The sequence below is a fragment of the Cyprinodon tularosa genome, unplaced genomic scaffold (assembly GCF_016077235.1).
Source record: "Cyprinodon tularosa strain WSP-4 unplaced genomic scaffold, ASM1607723v1 ctg3, whole genome shotgun sequence".
Classification (NCBI taxonomy): Eukaryota; Metazoa; Chordata; class Actinopteri; order Cyprinodontiformes; family Cyprinodontidae; genus Cyprinodon; species Cyprinodon tularosa.
In genome coordinates, this window is record NW_024039007.1 from 441908 (window position 1) to 465864 (window position 23957).

Consider the following 23957-nt stretch of genomic DNA (forward strand, 5'->3'; position numbering starts at 1 on the left):
ATGTTCTAACTGTTGACTGTGCGTAAGGTAAAGGAAGAGGAGCTACAATTGGTCCAATCTGGATTGGGCCAAAGACTAAGGCTGCGTTCACACTGCAGCCTAAAGTGACCCAAATCCGATTTTTTTGGCCAATATTGGACCTGTATCTGATCTTTCATTGCAGTCTGAACAACACAGATCCAATTTTTTCAAATGCGACCAGGCCACTTGGCTATGTGGTCCTGAATCCGATAAGAATCTGATTTATTCATTTGCGACCTGTGTCTGAACCGCCAGTTCGCATTCATCCGACCTGAACGCCATTAATACCTGACAAAGGTCACTATTCTGTGTCTTGCTATGAAGAAGTGGCAAGAAAAACAACAACAATGGCAGACGATGATGCGGAGAGCTGTATTAATGTTTAACCATCTTCAAAAAGATTGTTTTTATGGTTGGGAAAGATGGCGATATGCGCTCCAGCACTACCATCCATGTTTACTTCCGTAAACACAGAGCATGCCAGCTTGTGACATCACTGCGTCCTCTACTGCACATGCGGGACACTTGTGTTGTATAAATGCAGTTCACACAGGAGATCACATACAAGTGGTATATATTTGGAAATGTGAACAGCAACGCAAAACAATCAGATTTCACAAAAAAATCGGAATTGAGCATCAAGGCCTGCAGTGTGAACGTAGCCTATAGGATTTAGCTTTATTACCTATGCCTGGCTTGACATAGCTGCACCTGCTAAGCCTGGCCTTGCCTTTGTGATATCCTTATCCTTATCCTTTGTCTGGCCTGGTTGTATCTCTTCACCTTGATTTCTAAATTCAACTTTTGTGAAATAGGCCTTTGCTCTACTAAAGATCCTGCAACACAGGGGGGGGAAGTCTGCATCTTGGATCCAATTTTTACTTAACTATTTTAAAAACATTATTTAACTTCTCTTTAGGACATTGTCTTCTTCTGCATTACTAAAGTGATCAATTTTTGTCATTTTTGCTCTTTTTTTCTGCCACAGTTTCATAAAAAGTTTAAAAACGGCTTCAACTTGAATTTGTAACAGGAACTCCTTTACACGCATCCTCCCTGTTTATTCATATGTACTCTTTCTTCTCTCCCACCTTCCTATTTGTGCCGTTATCTTCCTTAAGCAAATGACGGCCTGTAAATAGTGGAACATAGCAATTAAGGGGGAGGCTTCCATGGCAGCTTATCTGCCTCCAGCTCTGCTGTGGCTGCGATGCGACCAGGACACTCAGCAGCAGTTTGTCAGCAATCATTTGGCACCAGATGCTGGTAATGAGGACAAAATGTACAAAGGAATCGGTGCGGTGCAGACTCTAACCATCAGGCTACTGTTGGCTTGCTGCTGCTGCAGGATTGTTGCCTTCTCCTGATTGTGTGGCTTGTCTTTCCACAAACTCCAGCGTGGGAAATGGAGAGATTTTCTTCATTTACTTCAGCCTCTATATGAGGGAAAAACTGTGGATGTTACAAGCAGCACTAAATAATATGAACTAAAGACTAAAATTAGAATTGGGTTTTATTTAAATACTATAGGTATTTATTTTTTCCTTTGAATATAATCTCCAAAAAACACTGGAATAGTGCTTTTAGGGGATGTAAACCTGAAGCTTTTTGGCTTCTAGCCTTTTAGGCCAATGGTTCTTAGTATTAGATAAATCCTTTTTCCTTTTTTTTAGCAGAGATTAAGTAACAAATAAGACTCAATGCTATGAATAACAGTAGACTCAGCTCAAATGAAAGGTGCAACTGGGTAGGACGAATTGAAATAATGTTTTACAGGAGCAGTTAATATTTGTGCATAAAAAGATGGAAGCAAACTACGAAAGAAATGGAAAAACTGTGCTAACGGAAAGCAGGGAACTTTGAGTTTTTGAGTTGCTGTGATGGTTGCAAAGTTTGACAGCCGCTGGGAGAAAAGATCTAAAATAATGTTCCTTAGTGCTTTTAGTCACCTTTTGCAGCTTTATTTTGATTATTTTTAAAGAGGTCTGAGCAATGGAGCTGTGTTAAACTTTTCATTTACCCCAAAAAAAGACGGTTTTACCTTTTTCACAGTAAAACCAAATATAAACAGTTTTTTTTCTTGACTGTTTTTTGTGCTGATTGTAAATATTCTATAGCTATGGTATGTAATGTGCAAATATGTGCTTTACAACACCCTTTTCTATTAAAAGCCTTATTTATCCTGTGAGATTGTGATGGAAAATAAAAACAAACTAAGGATTCCAAGTATTTTCCTTTCTAATAATTCAGGAATCAAGCAATTATACCAAAATGACAATAAAGCACAGTTTTATAAAAATTTAACTGCAATTTAGGAGTCGATTTGAACACGATGTAAAGCATTTTTGGAAGAAAAAAAGAATTTGCAAATTGACTATTTTCTTTTAATAGTGATTAAAAACAACTACAGCAGGTTATGCTTGTGATTTGAAATTCTGTGCATATTTTAGGGTGAGAATATGCCTCAGATTATAAGTTGATTTTATCGGAATAACTGGAATTATGAAGGAAAGAAGAAGCAGATAAAGATGGAGAAGCAGAAGCCAGTAAGCAGAAGCATCTGGCTATATTCCCTGGATCCCATCTCTAAGATGATTCTCTGCCAAGAAGAAAGACCTAATATTCCCTTATGATATCAATTCTATTAAAACCCTTTTGGCAAAACAAACTCAATTATTTACTGAAGTGAAATAAAATAAGAAATACCCTGTTTTTACAAAACTTAGTGCTTGTTTGAAGGAGCTGTCTTAGAAATCATAATGTGTATAAAACCGGGACCCAATCTTTTCTTACCACAATCTGCTAATTCCATCAATATTGGAGCTTGGCTTCCACTCTAAGGAAAATAAAAAGTACTAAACAACCTATTGGGAAACTCTGCACATGTAAAAAAAACAAAACGAATGCAAACATTTCCCAGACACGATTGAAGGTGCTTCCTTTTTATTCATGGCCTGTAGCGTAATGGCAGGAGATTAATACACGCAGACGTTGGAAGGGAAAGGGTTGGTGAGTCAGAATACGTGAAAACATGCTGTACATCGGAGCGTCTGATTAGGATTTGTATATTTAGGCTGCACTCGCATGTATGAAGGAATGTATGGGAAAGATCTTTAGCTTGCAATGCACGGTATATATTTGAGCATGTCTTTTTTTGTTTTTTTTATTGAGGTTGCGTGCAGAAAGCCTGAGCGTTGCACTCTGCAGCCCCCTCTGGTCTTCATGGAAGTCTTTCCTGCTTCCTTTCACCAACAGAGGAGACATCTAATGGAAACCACCTTGTCGTTAACTGGCCCCACAAGGAACAGTGAATGGTTAACTTTAAAAGCAGTCATCCAGGGCACTTTGTTTAGATTTCTACATTTTCGATAACTTCAGCTTCATTGAGGGAAACTTGGTATATGTTTTTTGGCACGTGATTCCACGTTGACATTACACGCGAGAAGGACTGTATAAATCTGGGAAAATTGATTCTGTAATTAAACATCCACCTCTGGTCAATCTGAACGGCCTTGCAGGGGCTGCAGGTTTAGTCAAAGCAATAAGGGAGCCTGACCTTGCTAGGTTGCTATTTTTCTCAAGGTGTTATTTTTTTTCTCTGAATTTCTAACGGTGCGTGGGAAAAGTTTTTAAAACTAAAGTATTAAAGTAAAAGTAATTGAAGAGAAAAATGTTTTAAAATTATACTGGTTACTGCACTACCCTATTAAAGGAAAATGTTTCTAAAATTCTGGATGATGTCTTCCTTATACTTAAGTTTCTTAGTTTTATAACTAATGGTAAGTTTCAAATTTAACTTTACATCCTCTTGAAAAAAGTTTTATTTTTGTATGTGGTGAAAAAAAAGTTTGAGCAGGACTGAGTTCAACCACAAAGAAATGAATTGTTTGGATGAAACAGATTATTTTGATGGTTTTTATCTTTTTTAAATACCAATAGGCCTTAATGAAAATGAGCTTAAAGGAAACAAAAATAACAAGTCTATTTTTAGAATGTAAGGAGTAGAAAATAGAGAAAATTGCAAAAAAAAATTTAAAGAGTAGAAGTGAAAAGTTGTCTTGAAAATAATTACGTCTGTAATAGCCAAAATTCCTACCTCAGTAAGGTAACAAAGTATTTGTACTTTGTTAGTTAACACATGTGGAAATGAGCAATAATTAACGGTAAATAAAAATGTTGTATTCAGACCTTAAGTATAGTGTCTTATTTTTTCCATGCTGTCTCATTCTAGAAGTTGGCTTAACTTTTGACTTCTCCTCTCTCCCTTCGATTGAAGTTAGACATTATGATTTAGGAATGAGGCCGTTAAATCCCTTTATTTTCAGATTTTAAGAACTTGATTCTATTTTTTAGCAGCTTTCTCTTGGATTGTTCTTTCTTCTGTGTATATTTCTTATGATGGATTCGTAATTTGTTAGTCTGATGCTTTTCATTTTGCTTTCTTAAATAATTATTTTAGTTTATCCTGAGTGAGTCAATGTTGGTTTAATATTTCTAAACCTATGTCTTAATTGTACTGGCGATCAGCTCTCACTATGTTTCCTTTTCTGTCCTGTTATATAATTTTTCTACATTGTGAACAATTCTAAATCCTGAGGAGAAATATGCAACTAAATGGTAACCTGCTGCAGATCAAAACCACAGTTGATTTACTTCTCATTGTGCTTTTAAAAGAGCAAAGAAAAAGATTTAAAAAGCTCCTCTTTATTTAACCAGATCAAGAAAGCATACCGACAGAAAGCCTTGACCTGCCATCCAGACAAGAACCCAGATAACCCTAAAGCAGGTGAGTAAAACGTTGTTTTTCCTTTTCCGCATTCTGAGGCTCACATTTCTTTCATTGTTCCGATGAATTAGTCGACATTCTTTCTCATAATTGAATAATATACAGAGCAGATATTCAGCAGGAATGTTATATAATCATCTTAATCTTTTAGGAATTTCCTTAAAAGTTCAAAAAAATCCACTGGACTTGGTTTCCTAGATTTGAAGACGTTTCGCTAGCTCTCCAGGAAGCTTTCTCAATTTAAATGTCTGGATTTGCAATGAGTTTGAGTCTTTATATAGACAAGGCCTTGTATTGCTTGGAAACATGCAAATGGAAAACCGACGAGTGGGTCGTTTGGTTCCATTGTTAGCCTGTAATATCTGAAACCTGTCTATGATTCTGAAGGTCGGTCGTTAAAGGGGGGGATTGTCTCCTGTAATACCTGAAACCTGTCTAACCAGACATTTGAATTGAGAAAGCTTCCTGGAGAGGTGGCGAAACGTCTTCAAATCTTGGAAACCAAGTCCAGTGGATTTTTTTGAACTTTTACAGAATGACTATGACCTGGATGACTGAGAATCTTCATCAGCACTTTTAGGAATTTATTTGAACCATTTTTTAAATCCGTTTCAAAAGTGTAAATTACGATAACAACTAGGTAAATGAGTTTCTATTTATAATAACAGTTCTAAAATCCGTACCGGACCAAATTATAAATAAAAACTGAATATATTAATTAACATGATCATGAATGTCTTTCAGCAAATTTAAAATGATCTACACACTTTTTCTAGCCATCATTGAGCATTCTGCAGAGTTTTGGCAGAGTGCTGCACGGCTGATCGGGTCACAGAGAGTGGAGTTTGTTTAAATTTGTTGATTTCTTCACAAGTCTCAGCTTTTGACTAACCTGCAAATGACTTGGATGATTCAGTTCCTCTTCATTTCTTATTATAATCCTGACTTATCCTTTCCAATTTCTAATTTGATTTTCTGTTTTTGATAATTGTTTTGGTGGAAGATAAAAAAAAAAAGACTCAATAATTCTATATCAATATATGTGTTGATATTATTATGTCTCTATTATTGCATCATCACTCTATTATTGCAGCATTTGCAGCTCGGGTGTTTTTGGTTTTATGTTGTTTTATAGTTCTTATTTTTATGTTTTTCAGTTGTTTAAATTAGAGGAGTTTTTATGAACGTGGCAATGCAATTGTCATTAGATTGTATGGGCATCTTTTTTAGGGCATTTTAGGACATTTATTGTTGTTTTATAGCACTATCTAAATAAAATCGTGTTGACCAAAATTAAGAAATATATACTATAAAAATGTATACATGATATTGATATTGTCCAAATTGTCCAGCTCTAGGTTTAACAAGTTTGACCTTAACCACATACTTCTGTCGAGGTTTACGGCACCCAACCCAAACTGTCAACTTCAGCTAATTATTGTTTTTAGGAACATCCCATAAATCACCAGCCTGCAACTATTGAGATCTGACGTCCTGCACCTTTTAGATGTGTCGCTGCTCAAACACTCCTGAATAAAATGACCGAATGACCTCCTCAGCATGCAGCCAAGTTCTAAAGAATTCTACTAATGACCTGAATATTATACTCGGATGTGGTGTAGCAGACGCATAAAAAAGTGGCAGGACCTCAAGAATGGGAGTCGAAGCTTCCTGCCATAAACCATCATGGCTGAAGTGTCATAAACTGGAAGATGGTGAACTACGTAGCTGTTTCCTTCAGTGGTGAGTTAAAGCTGAACAAAGAGGGGGAGTAACTAAAAGGACAGAAAAACCCGCTGCAAAACGACATCTTTAAAAGCTTAATATCTGCTGGAGGAAATGCTCAGTAAAGTCGTATATTAAAACTTCCCCCATGACGTTCTGAGCAGGGTAAAGTGTGGAGGTAGCGGCGTCATGGTAAGGCTCGGTTTTTCTGACGGGCAAACAAACTGTAACAATGAAGAAGGAGGAATTCCTCCATATTCTTTAACCTGGAAAATTTGAAACAAACTCACAACAAAACTGATATAGATATAAATACAGCAGGTTAACATAAAGCTTCTTGCAGGGAATCAACTTCAGAAAGAGTGTTAGTACTCATGATATATTTCTTGATTTCAGCCCATAGAATATAATTTTAATATCAATATAAACAAAACAAAAGCCAGTCAGAAAGACTGCTAAGAATGTCCAAAACAGATGCCTGTTCAATTTTCTTACAGTTATTAGGCCATATTTATAAAACCCCTCAAAACATATTAGAAATATTTGCTTTAAAAGAGGAAAACTGCATAAAATTCAGAATATCAGTTCATGCTGTAATCATAGACTATAACATATGGAAATAATGGAAACATGTTTAAAAGCCATTTCAGCCTTGTGCTTTATTATACCTGGAACTTCTGCAACTTGGATATTTATTATATTAGCGGGGATGTATTAATTTTTTTAGCCTGTGTAGCCTGCAGTAACTCTAAGCCTGTTAAGTGAATTAAAGTTCCATTTTTATTTGTGCCTACTGTAACCCTCAATAAAGAACCACGCAAATTACTGAGTAGAGCCTTTAATGTTAAATGCACATATAATCGGGTGAGTAAACCTTTAGTCTGTGTGCTCCCTGATAGAAGCAAAGACTTTCCGTGTAGCTTTTAGTCAATAGGGGGGGTAAAAGCACCTTGCACACAAGGCTGGTGATGAAGTTCGTTTTTGAAGGAGGTTACTGTGGTTCCTGGATGGTTTAGACAATTCCTGATCATGACAGTATAAAAAATGGAAATTGGTATGGTTAGGTGGTTGAGAGGAATATTACAAAAGCAGGGGGTCGGTTTCCCAGAAATGGAAAAGAAGTGGTTTGGAGGGCTTCAACACTTGAACCCGCACATAGACAGACTAAGCCTCAGACACACGAAAGCAGAGCTAGAGATGGAGCTTGTCACCCTCTAAGGGGGCAGCTGTGTGCATGTAAGAAATGACTTATGGGTTAACATCCTTCACCGACTGAAGACACCCTCTCAAGAAATCCCTTTTTTATTTTTTTCTACCCAACCATGTTGTAACACTGTGCTTTAGCTCCAGCAGATGGTCTGAGGCGGTTATATTCATGGATGTTACCGGACAGCAGTATAACATGCATGTTTGTGTGGACTGCCAGTACTATAAAGAGTAGCAGTATCAGTCTGTAGTACTGAATGGATTAGCTTTGCATGGATGGTGCAGGAGGATCTAGTGGAAGATGGACTCCTGATGGCAGAAAGGATGGAAGAAAGTCGCCCCAATCCACTGTTAATTAAAAGGTTTTAGAAGATTTGCTCCAGTTTTAAAAATGAACATCTCCTCGCAGGTTATGTTAAGCTTTATTGTTTAAGAATACATTTCCTGTATATAAGGGGTTTGATCGTTTTTTTTTTTCTTAAGCATATAGCATAAATATAGATACTGTTTTGCCTCCATATCTTATTTAAGGTCTTTCTTATAATAATTTTTAGTTTTTCGTTGTATTCTTTCATCTCATATTTTTCTTTGCTTCTTCAATTTCTTAAAGCGGAGCTCTTCCACCAGTTGTCTCAGGCTCTTGAAGTTCTCACTGATGCCGCAGCCAAGGTGAGACCAAACGTGCATTTTTAACCCATAACAATCACCCTGATTCACTCCCACACTGTCAGACAGTTCATCCTGCTGACTAATGCTCTTTGCAGGCTGCCTATGACAAGATCTGTGCTGCCAAGAAACAAGCAGAAGAGAGAAACAAGAAATTAGATGATAAGAGGAAGAAAATTAAACTTGGTGAGTATAAAGTTACTGAGTTACTGTTTCACTGTTATCGTTAAGGTGTTTAAGTAACATTTCTGCCTCAGGTGTTAATGCAACAGAGTTTGAGGTTTTTAAAATGGGTAGAGACTTTGATCTTAAGATATAAAGGATGGATATTTGTGTCTCATTTTTTTTTTTTTTTTAGATTTGGAGGCCAGAGAACGACAAGCAGAAGCTCAGAGCCAAGAGGAAGTTCAGATTACAAGAACACTTGAGGAAGAGGTAAGAACAGAGGAAGTGCCTTTGACTAAACAATATAATAAACATTATAGTCAAAAACTTGCTTAGATTTGAGTTAAATCTTAGACTTGGACAAACTTTATTGTCATGTTGTGTACACAAAGTTGATATAAGACAAAATTTCAGTACATGCAGCTTTTTCAACAGCGAATTAGCACCTTAGCATTAGAATGAACAATTCCATCGATAAAGTGCAGCAGTGATCAAAATGTAAACGGTTTAGGGGAGACATGGTGCAAAAGCCATTAATATGGAAGGTTCAGAGCAGTGCAGAATAATAATAATAATAAATTGATATGGTGCAAAATGCAGTAGAAACACTTAGTTTTGTAAGATTTGCCATGTTTTCAGTGTCATGCAGAGTCTCTGTTTGTGACTTTTCAACAGTCTGATGGCAGTGGGGAAAAACTGTTACAGAACCTGCTGTCCCTGCATCGAATGCTGCAAAGCGTCTTCCCAGAGGACAGCAGGGAGAACAGTCCATGGTGGGGGTGTGAGGGTTGCTGATGATGTTATGGGCTCAGGACATGCAGCCCTGGGAGGAAATGTATTTAATGGAGGGAAGAGGAGCCCCAATGATCCTCTCTACTGTTCTCACCACTCTTCTCGCGTTCTTCGTAATAATTTAAACTAAATTATTAACTGATAAAATAAAATAGAAAATGTTAATCATGCCAGCCTCCAATATCCCACCGAAAACTCTAAAGGTACAGCAGTTGTCTTTGGCTCAGGAGTTAGAACCTGTTGACAGGATAACTATTGTGTGCTTCAGAAATCTGAGCTTTATTAAAGAGTAGCAAGAACAAACAAACAAAAAAATGTACTGCATATCAGCCTAGAACCTGTCCCCTCAGAATTACACGGTAATGGCAGTATGATGTGGTGGGAATGTTTTCAGTAGAAAGAGAGAAGCTGTTAAGAGTTGATAGGAAGATGAATGGAGACACTGTAAATACATGAGACTCCTGGAGGAAAAGCTGTTGGTTAGAAGAATCCCATCCACCATAAGAAGCATTAACTCTCAACAATAAAGTATTTGCTCTGTAAAGACTAATTCAAGTGTCATGCATACCGTTTAGATCTATACAAATATAAATACTTTTGCAAGCTTCTAGAGCGATGCTGTGAGTTAATGCTAGGTAGAAGATGGACAAGAATAAAAGTGGGGCTGAGCACAAATGCTTACTGGAAACTACATATTTAAACATATCCAGGAAAATCTGAAGCACAAACAGGTGCTTCATTAATTTTTTTTTTATTGTTGTCAAATACTTGATTGAGTTCCTGATAAACTCATCCAACCACTTGGGTAAAGATCAGAGGCTTAATTTCAGAAAACCTTTTTTGTAATCTTCATTTATATTTATCACTCAGACATTTAGAGCATTTTGCACGGCTGTGTTCAGACAGAAAGCGATAAATGAGAGCACTGTGTTTGCTTTAATGATGAGAAGTGGCATTTGATTAATGCATTTAATGTGACAAAATATGGGGCAATATTTCTTGGACTGGGAATGTAAGCAATTTGTTCTTCATTAGGACATTATTGTCTTAAACTGTAAAATCGAGTGGTTTAGAAGTTTATAAAAACAAAGACCAGGACAGAAAAGCAGCTCAGCTTTTGAGTGGGAAAGGTGTTTAATGAAACATATTCTTTCTATGAAATATGCATGCAGCTTTCTGATTAATGTTGTATTGTTTGTGTCTGAATCGTAAAGATCACCCGCTTAAGGGAGGAGGGATCCAGACAGCTTGAAGAGGAGCAGAGGCTCATCAGGGAGCAGATCCAGAGAGAAAGGGAAGCACAGCTACAACCCGGAGACCACACTCACAGAGGTGCCATTACTTCCTAGATTTATCCATCACCTGTCTGTATTTGTCAAAATTATCAGGACATTTTCAATTTTCAAATGTCCTGCTGTTAACATTTCCCTCTGAACAACCATGTCCTTTTTTAGGCAAAAACATCACTTAGGTGATTTTTTTTTCTTTCTTTTCTTTCGGTTTCCTATCAATCGTACGGTTTCTCTAACCGCAGCAGCCACCATTCTGACTGTGGTTCACCAAATATTATTCAAGCAACGAATAATAACAATAGTTGAACTTCTACGAGAAGAGGTCTATTTGAGTTTATTTGGCAGTGGAACAACTTGGCAATGCATCATAGGAATGCAAAGTGCCAAACACGCACACAGAAACGTCCATCAGGCCTCCTTTCTTGGTAACATTTTTCTTTGCTGTTAAAAAGTCTGCAGTGTTCTGGAGATATAAACCTGACCCTCTTTTGTGGGTGTGCAATTACTGGTTCATAGTCTCTCCATATTTTGAGTCCTGTCCGTTTGCACGCACTCAGCCCTCCCCTGATCACAGCCCCGTCTCCAATAGCCCAAAAATCTACCACAAGGGAGCCATTTCCAAGTTGCTGTCTTTCTGCACAAGTCTCTTGATGACTCTCTTGAGTACCATATTTCAATTAAACAGTTGTTCTTTTGTCTTTGTTACTTCATGGCCTCAACCTTCTCTAATGCTTTTTCTCACACTCAGGAGGGGTAAGATATTCCCAGAGCAACGTAACTCCCAAACTAAAGGTAAGCTACAGGCTGTTTTTGGAAGGCAGAATGGTGGTCTTATTGTAAGTTTAAAACAAACCTTTGCCATTTGTGATTTATTAATCAGAGACCACAAATGCTGTCTCATCACTGAACACATATGTTGTTCTCACATGACTTCCTCCAGATTAAGAATAGTGCTGTCAGGGGACTAACATTTATGCCAAAAGAAGGCTTATTATATTTCCTCCTGGAAAAGGCCCCGCTCTGTGTGAATTAACGGATCCAGGCGACATTAGCTAATATGTTTACACACTAAAGCTGATTCTAGTAATTGAAAGCCATCTAAAGCAGCAGCAGCAGTGTTCCTTGACTGCTGTTTATTAGCTTAGCACAATACTTGCAGAATCACCAGCTAGATTTACAGACATAGCAACGCTGCATGTATGAGCATTGCGTGATTTCATTTTACAGTAAAACCTTATTTCTCAGTTAAAGGCACACTATGCAACATTTTTCAGTTAATTAATGTGTTCCATAACGTTATGGATGATTAAATGATTCATTTCAGGTTGAACAAAGGTATTGTCGGCCGCCCTGGTGGTCTGTGGGGGAAATACTGCACTTGCAATTGCAGGAGCACCGACCCGCACCCACAGGCTCAGAAGTCTCGTGAGAGTCAGTCTTGCTTTACGGCGAGAACTGCTAGACGCCCCAGTTAAAAGCATTCTCGTTGCTAGCACAGTGGCGATCTTTGTGCAGTTATGCTACGTTCACATCGGACGCAGCAAAATCGCGTCTGCTGCTTCATTTTTGCTGCTTGTACCAGTTAGTTCTGACGCGCGGCTGAAGCAGCTTTGCTGCTCTGGCTGCGCGGTGCAAAAGTGTGTCTGACGCGCGTTGGGCGGAGCTTCACTATCCTTTCTCTGCCTTGCAGCTATATTTGCTGTGATCAGTGGGAATAAAGTAGTTTTAATATGTGTTTAAGTGAGAAAATACACCTGAAAACGTAATCAGTGCAGTCAGTTCATTCAGATTATTATCCTGCCTTCAATATTTTTTCTGTCGGAGCCGCTCAGACCCCCACATACCAGCGGTGCGCCGACAGTAGGGATCCCTTCATCAGCAGCCTCTGGCCTGGTCGCCTCCTCGCGGTTCACCACGGCAGCTGGTAGGTGTTTTTCATCTAAAAACACGCCTTTCTGCGCCTTGACGTTACGTTGCATGTAAACTCGCTGCTTCTGTCGCGCCAGCTGCGGTGTGAACGCAGCATTAGTCATTCGTTGCGTTCGCCTGTCTGCTAAGCTCAAAACAACCGCGCCTGGCTTGACGGAGAAACCAGGAGCACAGCTGTGCATATTTACGACAGTGCACTTTTACTTTCTCCCTCTGGGGGAACTCACCAGGGAGAGTTATCAAAGATCCTTCCTCTTAGCAGCTGTAAGATTTTATAACCATCAGTGTCCCCAACAACCTAAATAAGTTTTTACATTCATGCTGATTTTTGCACATTTTCTTTCTCAGTCAGTTAAATATCATGCTGCTGTCATTTTGCACATCTCTGATGTTGCTGCTATTTTCAAATATTCATTACTGTAAAAATGTCCACAGCTGTATATTGGTAATTTATTCTCCAGGTGCACAGCATTTATATTGTTAAAACACTTTACAGTACAGTTATTTTGTTTATTTTTTTCTCTTCTCTATTTTTATACACTTGTGTATTTTGTGACTATTTTGGTCACATTTTTGTGACATTTTTTTTCTATAATCTTTTTGCTGCTGGGATTTTTTATTCTATTCTATTCTATTCTATTCTATTCTATTCTATTCTATTCTATTCTATAATGTCCCTGTGCTCAAGATACATATCTAGGGATATTGGGACAGATATTGATATTAATTCGATACCCGCCTATAAATGAGTATCAGAATACATCTGCCTGCATATAAAACCTTCTGTCTAATGTTTATATCAATGAGTAATAAAAGTGTGTGTAATTTGTGCTAAATGTTGATGTTGGTCACTACTTTAAGGCAGCGATATCGATATCAGATCAGAAAATAAAAAGTTGAACCCTGACAACCTTTGCAAAGCAAAGAAAACTATTAGTCATTTAAATCTGAGTTCATTATTTAACTAGTATGAATTCAGACTCCTTTTGCCTGTGATGAATTTTAATGACACTATTTGTTAAATGCAGCAAAAAAGTATTTGAAAAACTAGACAACTAATAGAAATGCACCCCAAATGTTGTTTTTGTTAATGATACATCAATTTTGTAAATCCTGTTTCCTTTTATTTCTTCTTGATTTTGGTCTATGACTAAAAGCTAAAAGCAAAAAGACTGTCTGACTTTTTTTTAGTCTTTACGTAAAGTATTTCTGTTCAAAATGTCTCAAGGTTTTACTAAAGCTATAATTACCTATATCAAAATATGGAATATGCTCAGTAAAAGGATTTACTTTAATCATGATTGGCTTTAAAATTCTGGTATTTGTTTGACATTCACCAGACCTGGAAACGAATCCCTGTCACTTGTCATTTGGGTCTTTTCCACTAATATCCTCGATTTGTAAATTTGTTTAGGCTGTGATCAAAAACAGCAGGGTTGTGGGCTGTAAACATCACACATACAAATACTTGAGCATCGAATTTAAAGATTGATGGTTAAGGCTGTTATCAGAGGGTAGAGGGAAACTGCTGCTGGAGAAGAGAATGTACATTTTCAGCAATAATTATTGTAAAAATGCTCCTTGGACTTGAGATTTCCCAGAAAACGTGCTTTTCTGACAGTGAGCAGAATGCTGGAGCCGAATCAACCCCCCTGTGCTTGCCATTCATTATGCAGTTCTCAACAGTTGCCATAAACTACTGGCAGGTTTCTGCTGTGATTTGTCTCTGAATATGAGACATTGCACAATATCACTTTTTTAGGGGTACAGGAACTCGGATCAGCCTTTAGTGACAGGGCCTTAAATAAAAACATTTAAAAGGAAAAATAATCCTAATAGATTATTTTGCAGTCTGTGGCTGTCTTTACTCCAAGCTGAATTTTCTAGAGGATTATATATCAGTAGAAAACAGCAAGAAATACCTTGCATGTGAAAAGGCACACATGACCATCGCACATTGGGAATCAATCTGTATGGGGTTACATAATGAATAATTTGTCCACTGTTCTGGTGGAGTTATCGTTCAGTACGTGACTCACAATTCTGTCTTCGATGTACATACCTATATGAAAGATATTCCCTCCTTTTTGCAAAATAAACTTAATTATTTTTTCCTCTAGCGTTAGTGACACTGCCACCTTCATCTTTTATTTTTATTTTTTTATTTTTTTTATGGAACAGTGAATCCTGTTTAACTTTATCCCAAAGCGTACTTCACTGTTCTTAAATAGCTTCAAAAGCATATGTTTTTTTGTGTTTCTAGAAATTTTTTTAGAACAAAATCAATCTGAATACCTCAAATCGGTATAAACTACAGCCAAAGTAACTCCTCGGTCACAATAATAAGTGCTATCCAATAGTACTGTCAGACAGCGATGGGAGTAACGGCGTTGAAAGTAATGGCGTTACTAACGCCGTTACCTTTTTTGGTAACAAGTAATCTAACTAATTACTTTGACTGTAACTATAACGCAGTTACCATTGCTGACACCCCGTTACTGCACGTTACTCAGGTCGCACAATTAACCTTTTTTCATGATAGGACTCGTGCGCGCCTTGTCATGAGAGAGGGGAGGATGAGATTGGCTGATGTATAGTGAGATTCCGTCTGTCAGTTGAGTAGGTGGGTGTTTCCGCTGGCGGTGTTAACGTACAGCACACACAGAGAGATGGAGAGTGAGGAGGACTCCAGCAGCAAAACAGCGTTTTCCAGATGGAAATACTGGTGTTACGTCGATCTGCGTTTCCCCTGCATCTCCGCACAGTGCAGGCGGCACGATTCACCGCGCATGCTCGCTAAAGACGCGTAAACCCGCCCTGTGCTCGCGCCACGGGGAAACTACGGAGAGCATGAATGTTTAAATGTTAGCCTATATAGAGAAAGAGAGAAATCTGGATGGATGGATGATGGATGGATGGATGGATGACACTCACCGCAGCAGATACCGTTCCCCCCATGTTAAGAAAAGGGGAACACTATCTGACGGGGTTTATAGGCCCGTCAGATAGCGTCCCCCCCCCCCATGTCGTTTACGTTGAGTTGCAATAAATGCAAAACTCTCTGCAGGTTCTTGTCTTTGTCGTCCACTCTATTCAGCTGGCTTTGAAACACACGAGAAGGTGGGGGCTGGGTGGTGATGGTTAAGGGGGCGAGAAACGCAAAAAATAACGCAATAGTTACTTTTACTAGTAACTAGTTACTTTTATTGTGGAGTAACTCAGTTAGTATCACAGTTACTTTTTGGGAGAGGTAACTCTTTGTTAGTAACCGGTTTGACTATAAACAGTAGCCTCAGTGGCAAATGTTTAATTTGCAATAAATGCTGCACATTCAACAGCAATTGTAAAGTAATCCTTTACCTAGAGCTGAACCGTCCTAGTTATTTCAGTATTAGAAATTAAGTTTAGAAATTAAGCTTTATCTTATGTATGCAACTAACTGGCAATATTCTATGTCTTGTTGCAAAATATATATATATAGTTTTTCCATATTAATTAGAAATAATTATGCTATGATTAATGTTCATGGACAGTTCAAACTTCTATAATAGTATTTTTTCAAAAAAGTCACGTAAAATATCAATGGTTTTCCAAATAAAGCTAAATGAATATAACTTTCAACCTATCTGATGGTTTAATAGCCTAAAGTTGTCAATTAAATACAATAATTGTGTTGCTCAGATAATTTATTCAATAGTTGAGGATCAAAAAGGCTTTTCTGAATTGAAACGTTGGTCGATATGGTTTTCAATTAAAATTAGATTAATTAACTACAGACCCTGTAATTAACTCGAATAAAACATTTCTGATCGCAGCCCATCAGCAGTTTTCCTATATATACACATATATTTTATTTTATTTTTTTTCTTAAGTTCTATTGAACCTTTATATAGAGGATAAGTCATTAAAATTTATTGACATTTTTTATTTGAAAAGTAAATGCTGAGATACTTTAACTGGTAACTAGTTACTTTTATTTAACTGAGCTACTAGCTAAGTTACTTTTTAAGAAAAGCCACCATTATACTTTTTAGTAAATATTATACTTTTGGGGAGAATTAACTAGTAACTATAACTAGTTAATATTTTACGTTCCCAACACTGACTATGGGCACTTTGCTGACACCTAAATTATTAGTAGATTTGAACAGATTGCATTATTTAGAGTTAGACTGATTACTTTATATCCAATGGGAGATTTAATTTATGGGTATGAGAGTAAAGGGGATGGGTAGAATAAACCTGATTATCTGTACCAGTAAATTCAAATAATACATTTTTTGATTTGTAAAGAGACCTGTTATTAATCTTGGGCATCAGCCTGTAAGGACTCAGCGCTTTAGTTTAGCAGGTGATTTATGAACTAGTCTGGTGCTCACCCATCTGAGGGGTTTCTCCCCATTCGTGCAGCTCCAACTATTATGAATGGAAATTGATTGCAGGTCTTGCAGGTGGTTCAATGCTGATGTTCCAAGAGCATAAAGAGTTCTTCCTCCCGTAGCTTCAGCCTGTCTTGATAGTTTTCAGCTCTCTGTTTTAGTTATCAGAGCCAAACCTGTCTGGCACGGTTCACCTCCTCTGCAGCTGAGTTTAATCAATCCAGCTTTAAGGATTATCCATTATCGTGCACTTCTTTAGTTCTTGAAAGTGATCATGACTAATGTTGGCCTTCTTTTTTTTCTCCTCTAGTTAAAATGGAAATGCAAGAAGGACGACGAGATGAATGGAGGTTATTCTCAAGAAGTTCTACTTAAACTATTTCATAAGGTGGGTGTCCTGGAAATCAATTAAAAGATTGGAACTCGTGCTGAGCTGTTATAAGAGTAGCTATTAGTTTAAATCTTTGTTTTCACGCTCGTAGGGCAGAGCTTCATTTGAACAAACCTGCACTCTAAAGTCCACCCTTATTTGAGGCCTGCATGACATCAGGACTGTAGATTGTTTACACTTCCACTTATCAAGGCCCATTAAGTTTTGTAGGAGTGAAAGTGCTTAGGGCTATGTTGTGGTGCCCTTTTAAAGCCATGCACGGCATTGTTTGTCCCCCTCTTACCAGGTGATTAAACAGTACCAAGGGAGGCTTTAGGAAATGTGCTGTTCTCATGCAACCCACCGCCATCTTCTCCCCCGATCTGTCATGAGGGCTTTTGGTGGGGTGCAGGTTGGCCTCAAATTGGGATGGGGCAAGTGTCAGTGACGTCAACTTGCCTAGAGCAGAGCAGCTGAATTTGTTTTCTTCACGCACATATGCAGTGTGATCTGAGCAGGGAGTAAAGATATTAAGTGTTGTTCCTGTTTCAAATTTTAGGCAAAGGGACTGTAATGTTTTTGATGGCAACCATCATTGAGTGACAGTTAATGGTTTGGATAAGCAGAAATAGCCACTGCTCTCTGGGAAAATGGGGATGCTTATGCAGCGCATGTATGCGTACGTGATTGGTCTTGTGTACTTTGGCTGCATGGAAAAATAAATCTTTGTTTAAGGGAGCAAAAAAAATCTGTTAAGATATTTATGTTTTATGAAATAGAAGCCTTTTGAGAGTCTCCTTTGTCACTGTTGGCTGGATTAAGAGTGTCCTTGGTGGACATTAGCATTCCTAGACTTTCATTTTCCCAGAATTTTCCTTCTTTCTGCTTCCATGAAAGGCTAAAACAGGAAAAAGGTTAATGCTAAAAGTAGAGCTAATGGAGCTAGACTACATATTTTTCTCTAAGCTCTAATACAGGCTTAAAGACCAGTCATGTCATAAGCCACCTTCATTGCCCTTATCCATCTCTCTGCAGACAAAATATGGCCAATTATTCCCTATTTTTTCCAGAATTTTCCATTAAGATGGGTAACTTGGTGCATTTTCTGGTTACATTATATTTAAACTACAACTTTACCACTACTACTTTACATTTAGCTTTGATCTCACATTGCATAAAAAAGTCTACACAATAAGCCTATAACAGGCTAGTAAATAATTTCACATATTTTCTAGCCTCTTATGTGACCTGCTTGTTTAGAACAGTTGAAAGAACGAATTACTTTATGTGGTGAAATAAAAAAAATGTGGTTACGGTAGTGTGCAAGTTCTGTAATGATTGGGGATTTGTTTTTGTTTAGAAAGTAACCATGGTATTAAAGTTCATGTTGTATTGCAGTAAGTGCACACTTTTAAAGGGCTTTAGATAACATTGTTGTTCTAATTGGCTTTTCAAACCATTTTCTTTTTTTGTTGCATCTTAAAGCTAAACCAACCCAGAGCTTCCAAAGATTCAGATAAATCTCATTGTCTCAGAAAGTATCAGTCAGTTAAAAATATACCAAATATTCTCAACACTAAGAAATCTCTGTGTCTCAGAACACTATGGCTATGTCCATACACCAGGTCTTGATGCTCAAATTCCGTTGATAGGAACAAAGAACCCAGTTTGTGTGTACATCAACAAAAGCTGGTGTAAAAATGCTAGATCGGTCGCTAGCTTCTGCTCTCCAGACATCAAGTTTCTGACTGTTAACCGCAGACCTTTCTATTTGCCCAGAGAGTTTAGTGTGGTCAGCATTCCTGCTGTATATTTCCCCACCAGCAAGTCTGCCACCATCATTCCGGGCCCAAAAAGGCCTCAGGTTACCTCACTCAATGACTACAGGCCTGTTGCACTGACTCCCATCATGATAAAGTGCTTTGAAAGGCTGGTTAAAGAGCTGGTCCCCTGCTGTTCGCCCTGATGACACATGACTGAGTTCCCAGGTTCACCACCAATCACAACGTGAAGTTTGCAGACAACACCACGGTGGTGGGCCTCATCAGAGACGACAACGACCAGGGCAACAGAGAGGATGTGGAATAGCTGGTGGGCTGGTGAACAGATAACAGCCTGATCCTGACTGTGGAGAAAACAAAGGAGATCATCGTTGACTCCAGGAAGAATCGGTCTAACCACGCTTCACTGCTCATTTACTGCTCAGCTATAGAGGTGGTCAACAGCACCAAATTCCTGGGGTGCTCTTCACAGACAACCTCACCTGGACTGTAAACACCACCTCACCGGTCAAAAGGGCATTTACTTCCAGCGTAGGATGAGGAGAGCCCACCTGTTGCCACCAATCCTCACCACCTTCTACAGAAGCACCAAAGAGAGCGTTCTGACCAGCTGTCTCACTGTGTGGAGGCTGCAGTGCCTCAGACTGGAAGAGGGCGAGGAGAGTAGTGAGAACTGCAGAGAAGATCATTGGGGCTCCTCTTTCCTCCATAAAAGTCATTTCATCCCAGCGCTGCGTGTCCCAAGCCCGTAACCTCATCAGTGACCCTTCACACCCCCATCACGGACTGTTCTCCCTTCTGCCTTCTGGGAAGAGGCTTCGCAGCATCCGATTCAGGTCCAGCAGCTTCCAAAGCAGCTTCTTCCCCACTGTCATTAGACTGCTGAATGCTGAATAAAATGGAAAAAAAAGAAGTGCTGAATGTTGGAAAAACTGTAAATCATATACGAGTCTTATGTTTACATTTGATCCCTACTGCACTTGAGAAATGGATGTCATGAGAGCTGTACTGAACGACATTTTGTTTTGTATGTATGTGTATAAAATGACAATAAAATTTGTCTAAGTCTAACTTAATTTCTTTTAACTCGACTCAAAGTTCAAAAAGGTTCAAAGTTCAAAGGTTCACAAAATACTTTTTTTTTTTTGTCGCCGTCTAACAACTCTGGGATTTTAGCAGAGGTCTGTAAACTTCTCATATTGACAGTATGCGACTCAAACACACAGGCTAACATGATTTCTTTGAGCCGGATTTTAATTGTTTGCTAACTTGTATTTTCAGATGTGTGATATTCTGCAGTGTTTCAAATTTTGAGTTTGCATGTGTTTTTGTTTTCACGGTTATGGATTATACTGTGAAAGGAAATACTAATTCAGATGTTCTGCATCTTTCCTTCCCTTCCACTGAATGCTTTTATCCTCCTGCTGTGTCATTTAGTACGGGGATGTTTTAAATGTGATCGTATCGAGTAAGAAGAAAGGAAGTGCTGTTGTGGAGTTTGCATCTGTGAAAGCAGCTGTAAGTACCCCAGGCTTGCACGTTTAGTCTTCTGGTTAGAATCTCTTGAGGAGACTTTCTGAACCAAGTTCATCACTTGCCACAATGTCTTGGAGCACATTTTGAGTTTGATTATTTCTAGGAATAACATCTGTCAGACGTCCAAACCTCAAGAAGTAGACTTTGACCTAAAATAATCCCGTGCTTTAGAAATGGTTGTGCTGATTGGAACCATCGACCCAAAGAGCTTGAGTCATTGTTCACCATCGTCTGGCTCCTTAGGCTCTTTTTCACGTTGGTGTTCTTTTGTTTGTGGTTTCCTCTGAACACGCCACTTCTGTCAGCATATTGGATTCAGGCAATGATTCTGGCACTTCCTTGGCTGTAGAAACAAACATATTCATTACCCTTGAACCTTTCATATAAGCACATAGTGCTATATGTTTCAAAAAGAGGTTGTGCAAACAGAAAGAGGTGCATAACTCTGAAGTAGACCGAAAAAAGGTGCATGCTTGTAGAAATTTTATGCTAAGCAGAAAATGTAAAACTTTGTTCAGCATCCCTCTATCACAACTACTGAAATTTAGTGATATTAGTGATTAGGTTACCACTTTTATAATTATAGCACATTTATTCACTTATTCAACTGATTCACTTGCTGTATGTTTAGGGTCGTTTTCTAGTTGGAAAGGGAACCACCAGTTCCGTCTCAAGTTGTTTTTCCCCAGTTTTTATCCAAGCTTTCCCATACTTAGCTCAACCTAGCCCCTCATTAATACTGCCTTGAGGAAAAAACATCCTGACAGCATGATGCTGCCACCGACAGATTATCGCGGGGGAGACTGAATTATTTTTTTCCCCTCACACCCAAGACTATAGCACATTCTTTCATCTATTGGCTGTTTCCCCTATAGGAATCATAGATGTCAGGGCAGCAGATTATTGCTTATTACCTATAGAAGGGCAGCCATATCCTGGTGGTTTTCCGTTTGTTCCATGCTCTTTCCTTTTTTAGAGGGATGGAATGAGCAGTGCCCCTCAATATTTTTAAAGGATGGGGCATTGATTTCTATCCTAGCCTTACATTAAAGTTTTTTTCCCAGATTTACCCCTGACATTACTGATGCTTTCCTAATGTCAGCCATTTATCTGTTTCTTTTAAAAAATATATCTTCTTCTTTGGAGTTATGCAGTTCTTACTGTCTTGCCTTATCAATCCTATAAAAATCCATTTGCGATTTGGTCATAGCATGAGACCATTTATGAGGAGTGCCAAGGAGAGGCTTGTTTAAGAAGCTATTTGTCCGCAACAACATTTGGTCATGGTCCAGTTCTTTGGCGTCACATTTATTTCAAAACGCCCTTGAGAAAAATAAACATACTTGCATGTATGTTAAACTACTTCTGTGCATGGTTTATCTACCGCAGCACAAAAAAAATCTTACATGGGCGAGAAACTGCCGTTTTGAGAGGAGAAAATGTCTTCTTCGGAATCGCAGACATGATCACACGGGAAGTAGTGTCATCGTACGTCATTCTACGGCTGTTTATTCAAAGATGACACTGCTCCATGAGGAATAATTGTGCTTTTTTGGGTGCAAGAACAAACTCCCACGTACCGCAAACGTTGGAGAAACCACTGTCCTGTCTCCAGCCGTTGTCTTCACTTATAGATTACGAGCTGTCATTCAAAGGCTTTCTGGCACTATTTCCTGTGTGGTCGTGTCTTAAAGGCCCAATCAGGAGGATGCTTACAGAAGAGGTATCTCTTCGCCCAACCTGTCAAAACACATTTTCCTTCATACAAAGGAGAAAATTAGTCTGATGGTCGAGATGCTTTTGAGAGTCCAGCCGTCCTGGTGCGTGGCTGCTGGATAGAAAATCATGGGCGGTGAGATCCCGAGGGATCTCGTGGGGGGAGCTGGTGAGCCCAGAGAACAATTTTCTCCTCTCTAAGCAGCAGTTTGTCACGCTTGTGTGATTTCTGTTGTGCAGTGGTAGATAAACCATCTGCAGAAGTAGTTTAACATATATGCGAGTATGTTTTTTTTCTCGTTGGCATTTTGAAATAAATTTGACGGCATACATTTCTATATAGGACCTGATGAGTTGAGCATTAAAAGGGATTCAAGGGGAGTGGCGGCCTAGTGGTTAGGGCATTGCTGTTGGAATCCAGACTTGCTGAGTTCAAGCCCCACTCCCAGAGATGCCACTCTGGGTCCGTGAGCAAAGACCCTTAACCCCACACTGCTCCCCTGGCGCACCATGATGGCAGCCCACTGCTCCCAAAGGGGATGGGTTAAATGCAGAGAGTTCATTTCATTGCTTTGTGCTTGTGAAAGTGTAATGACAATAAAAGCTGGGGAAAAAATTGCATTAATGATAACCAAAGGTTAGCATTAGCAGACATTTAACTTGGTGGTTCAGAAGAAAAGCAGCTGTTGTTCACTGATTGGTGAAGAATCCTATTGTGCTGAAGTTAGCATCATAACCAGAAGTAAATGTTTACATATTTTAGGCATGACAACATTTTTAAAGTATTTTATTCGTCTCCACTCAAGACATTATGTGGATGCATTATTAAAAAAGAAATAAATTATAGCTTTGATAAGAAAGTTGTAACTGTGAACTTTTATACATAACTTTTAGAACAAGTTTCTATATCTCCTGTTTTAGGAGCTGGCGGTTAAAAATGAAAGTGGCCTGAGTGTTAACCCGTTGAAGATCACATGGCTGGAAGGACAACCCGAGGCTGTCCCTGCTGCATCCCAGTCCGGCCTTTTCATTTCTTCACAGGTACTCTTATAACACAAAATGTATTTCTAAAATTCCCTCCAGCTTTCATAGGCCATGTCTTCAACATGTTGCAATATATCGCCTGTTACTTTACCTCCAACACAAATATTAGCTTCTCTGCATAAAGAGTTATGTAAATGTTAAGAATTTCTTTTATTTTAATATCAGTCGTGCAAATGTTGCCCCAGCGTTTGAACTTATGTTCTTTTTGGCCTGGATCAGTGTGGTGGGGTAAGTGGACTCAGTTTATTTTGTTTGGAGTAGTTAGGCTCTGGCCCCACTGCTTGGGCGCTTTTAAAGGAACCGACCTGGGAGAGTCCAGGAATTCAACACTTTCTTAGTGCAGCCAAGGTGAGGCACTGTGCAGTAATGACAGCCAAAAACAAGTAGCACTGCCTTTCTGTTTTACGTTTTGTGGATTTTTCACCTTTTCTGATCCATTTTAATCCATAAGATTCAGTAGTTTTTTTGTTAGTTTGATTTTATTTTTGCCATTAAATCATTGATTGTTGTATCATAATTAGGCTAAAGTAGAGTTTTAATAAATGTATT

At 38.6% G+C, this 23957-nt stretch overlaps 1 protein-coding gene across 1 annotated transcript in view; it reads left to right on the forward strand.

Moving 5' to 3' along the window:
• Positions 1 to 23957, forward strand: part of dnajc17 (DnaJ (Hsp40) homolog, subfamily C, member 17) — a 49525-nt gene that overhangs the window by 3683 nt on the left and 21885 nt on the right. The window contains exons 2-10 of the mRNA XM_038291434.1: positions 4738 to 4807; positions 8349 to 8407; positions 8503 to 8590; positions 8763 to 8839; positions 10576 to 10693; positions 11402 to 11445; positions 17272 to 17349; positions 20550 to 20630; positions 23286 to 23405. Of these exons, the coding sequence (XP_038147362.1) occupies positions 4738 to 4807; positions 8349 to 8407; positions 8503 to 8590; positions 8763 to 8839; positions 10576 to 10693; positions 11402 to 11445; positions 17272 to 17349; positions 20550 to 20630; positions 23286 to 23405 (735 nt within the window). The remainder of the gene's footprint in view (positions 1 to 4737; positions 4808 to 8348; positions 8408 to 8502; positions 8591 to 8762; positions 8840 to 10575; positions 10694 to 11401; positions 11446 to 17271; positions 17350 to 20549; positions 20631 to 23285; positions 23406 to 23957) is intronic.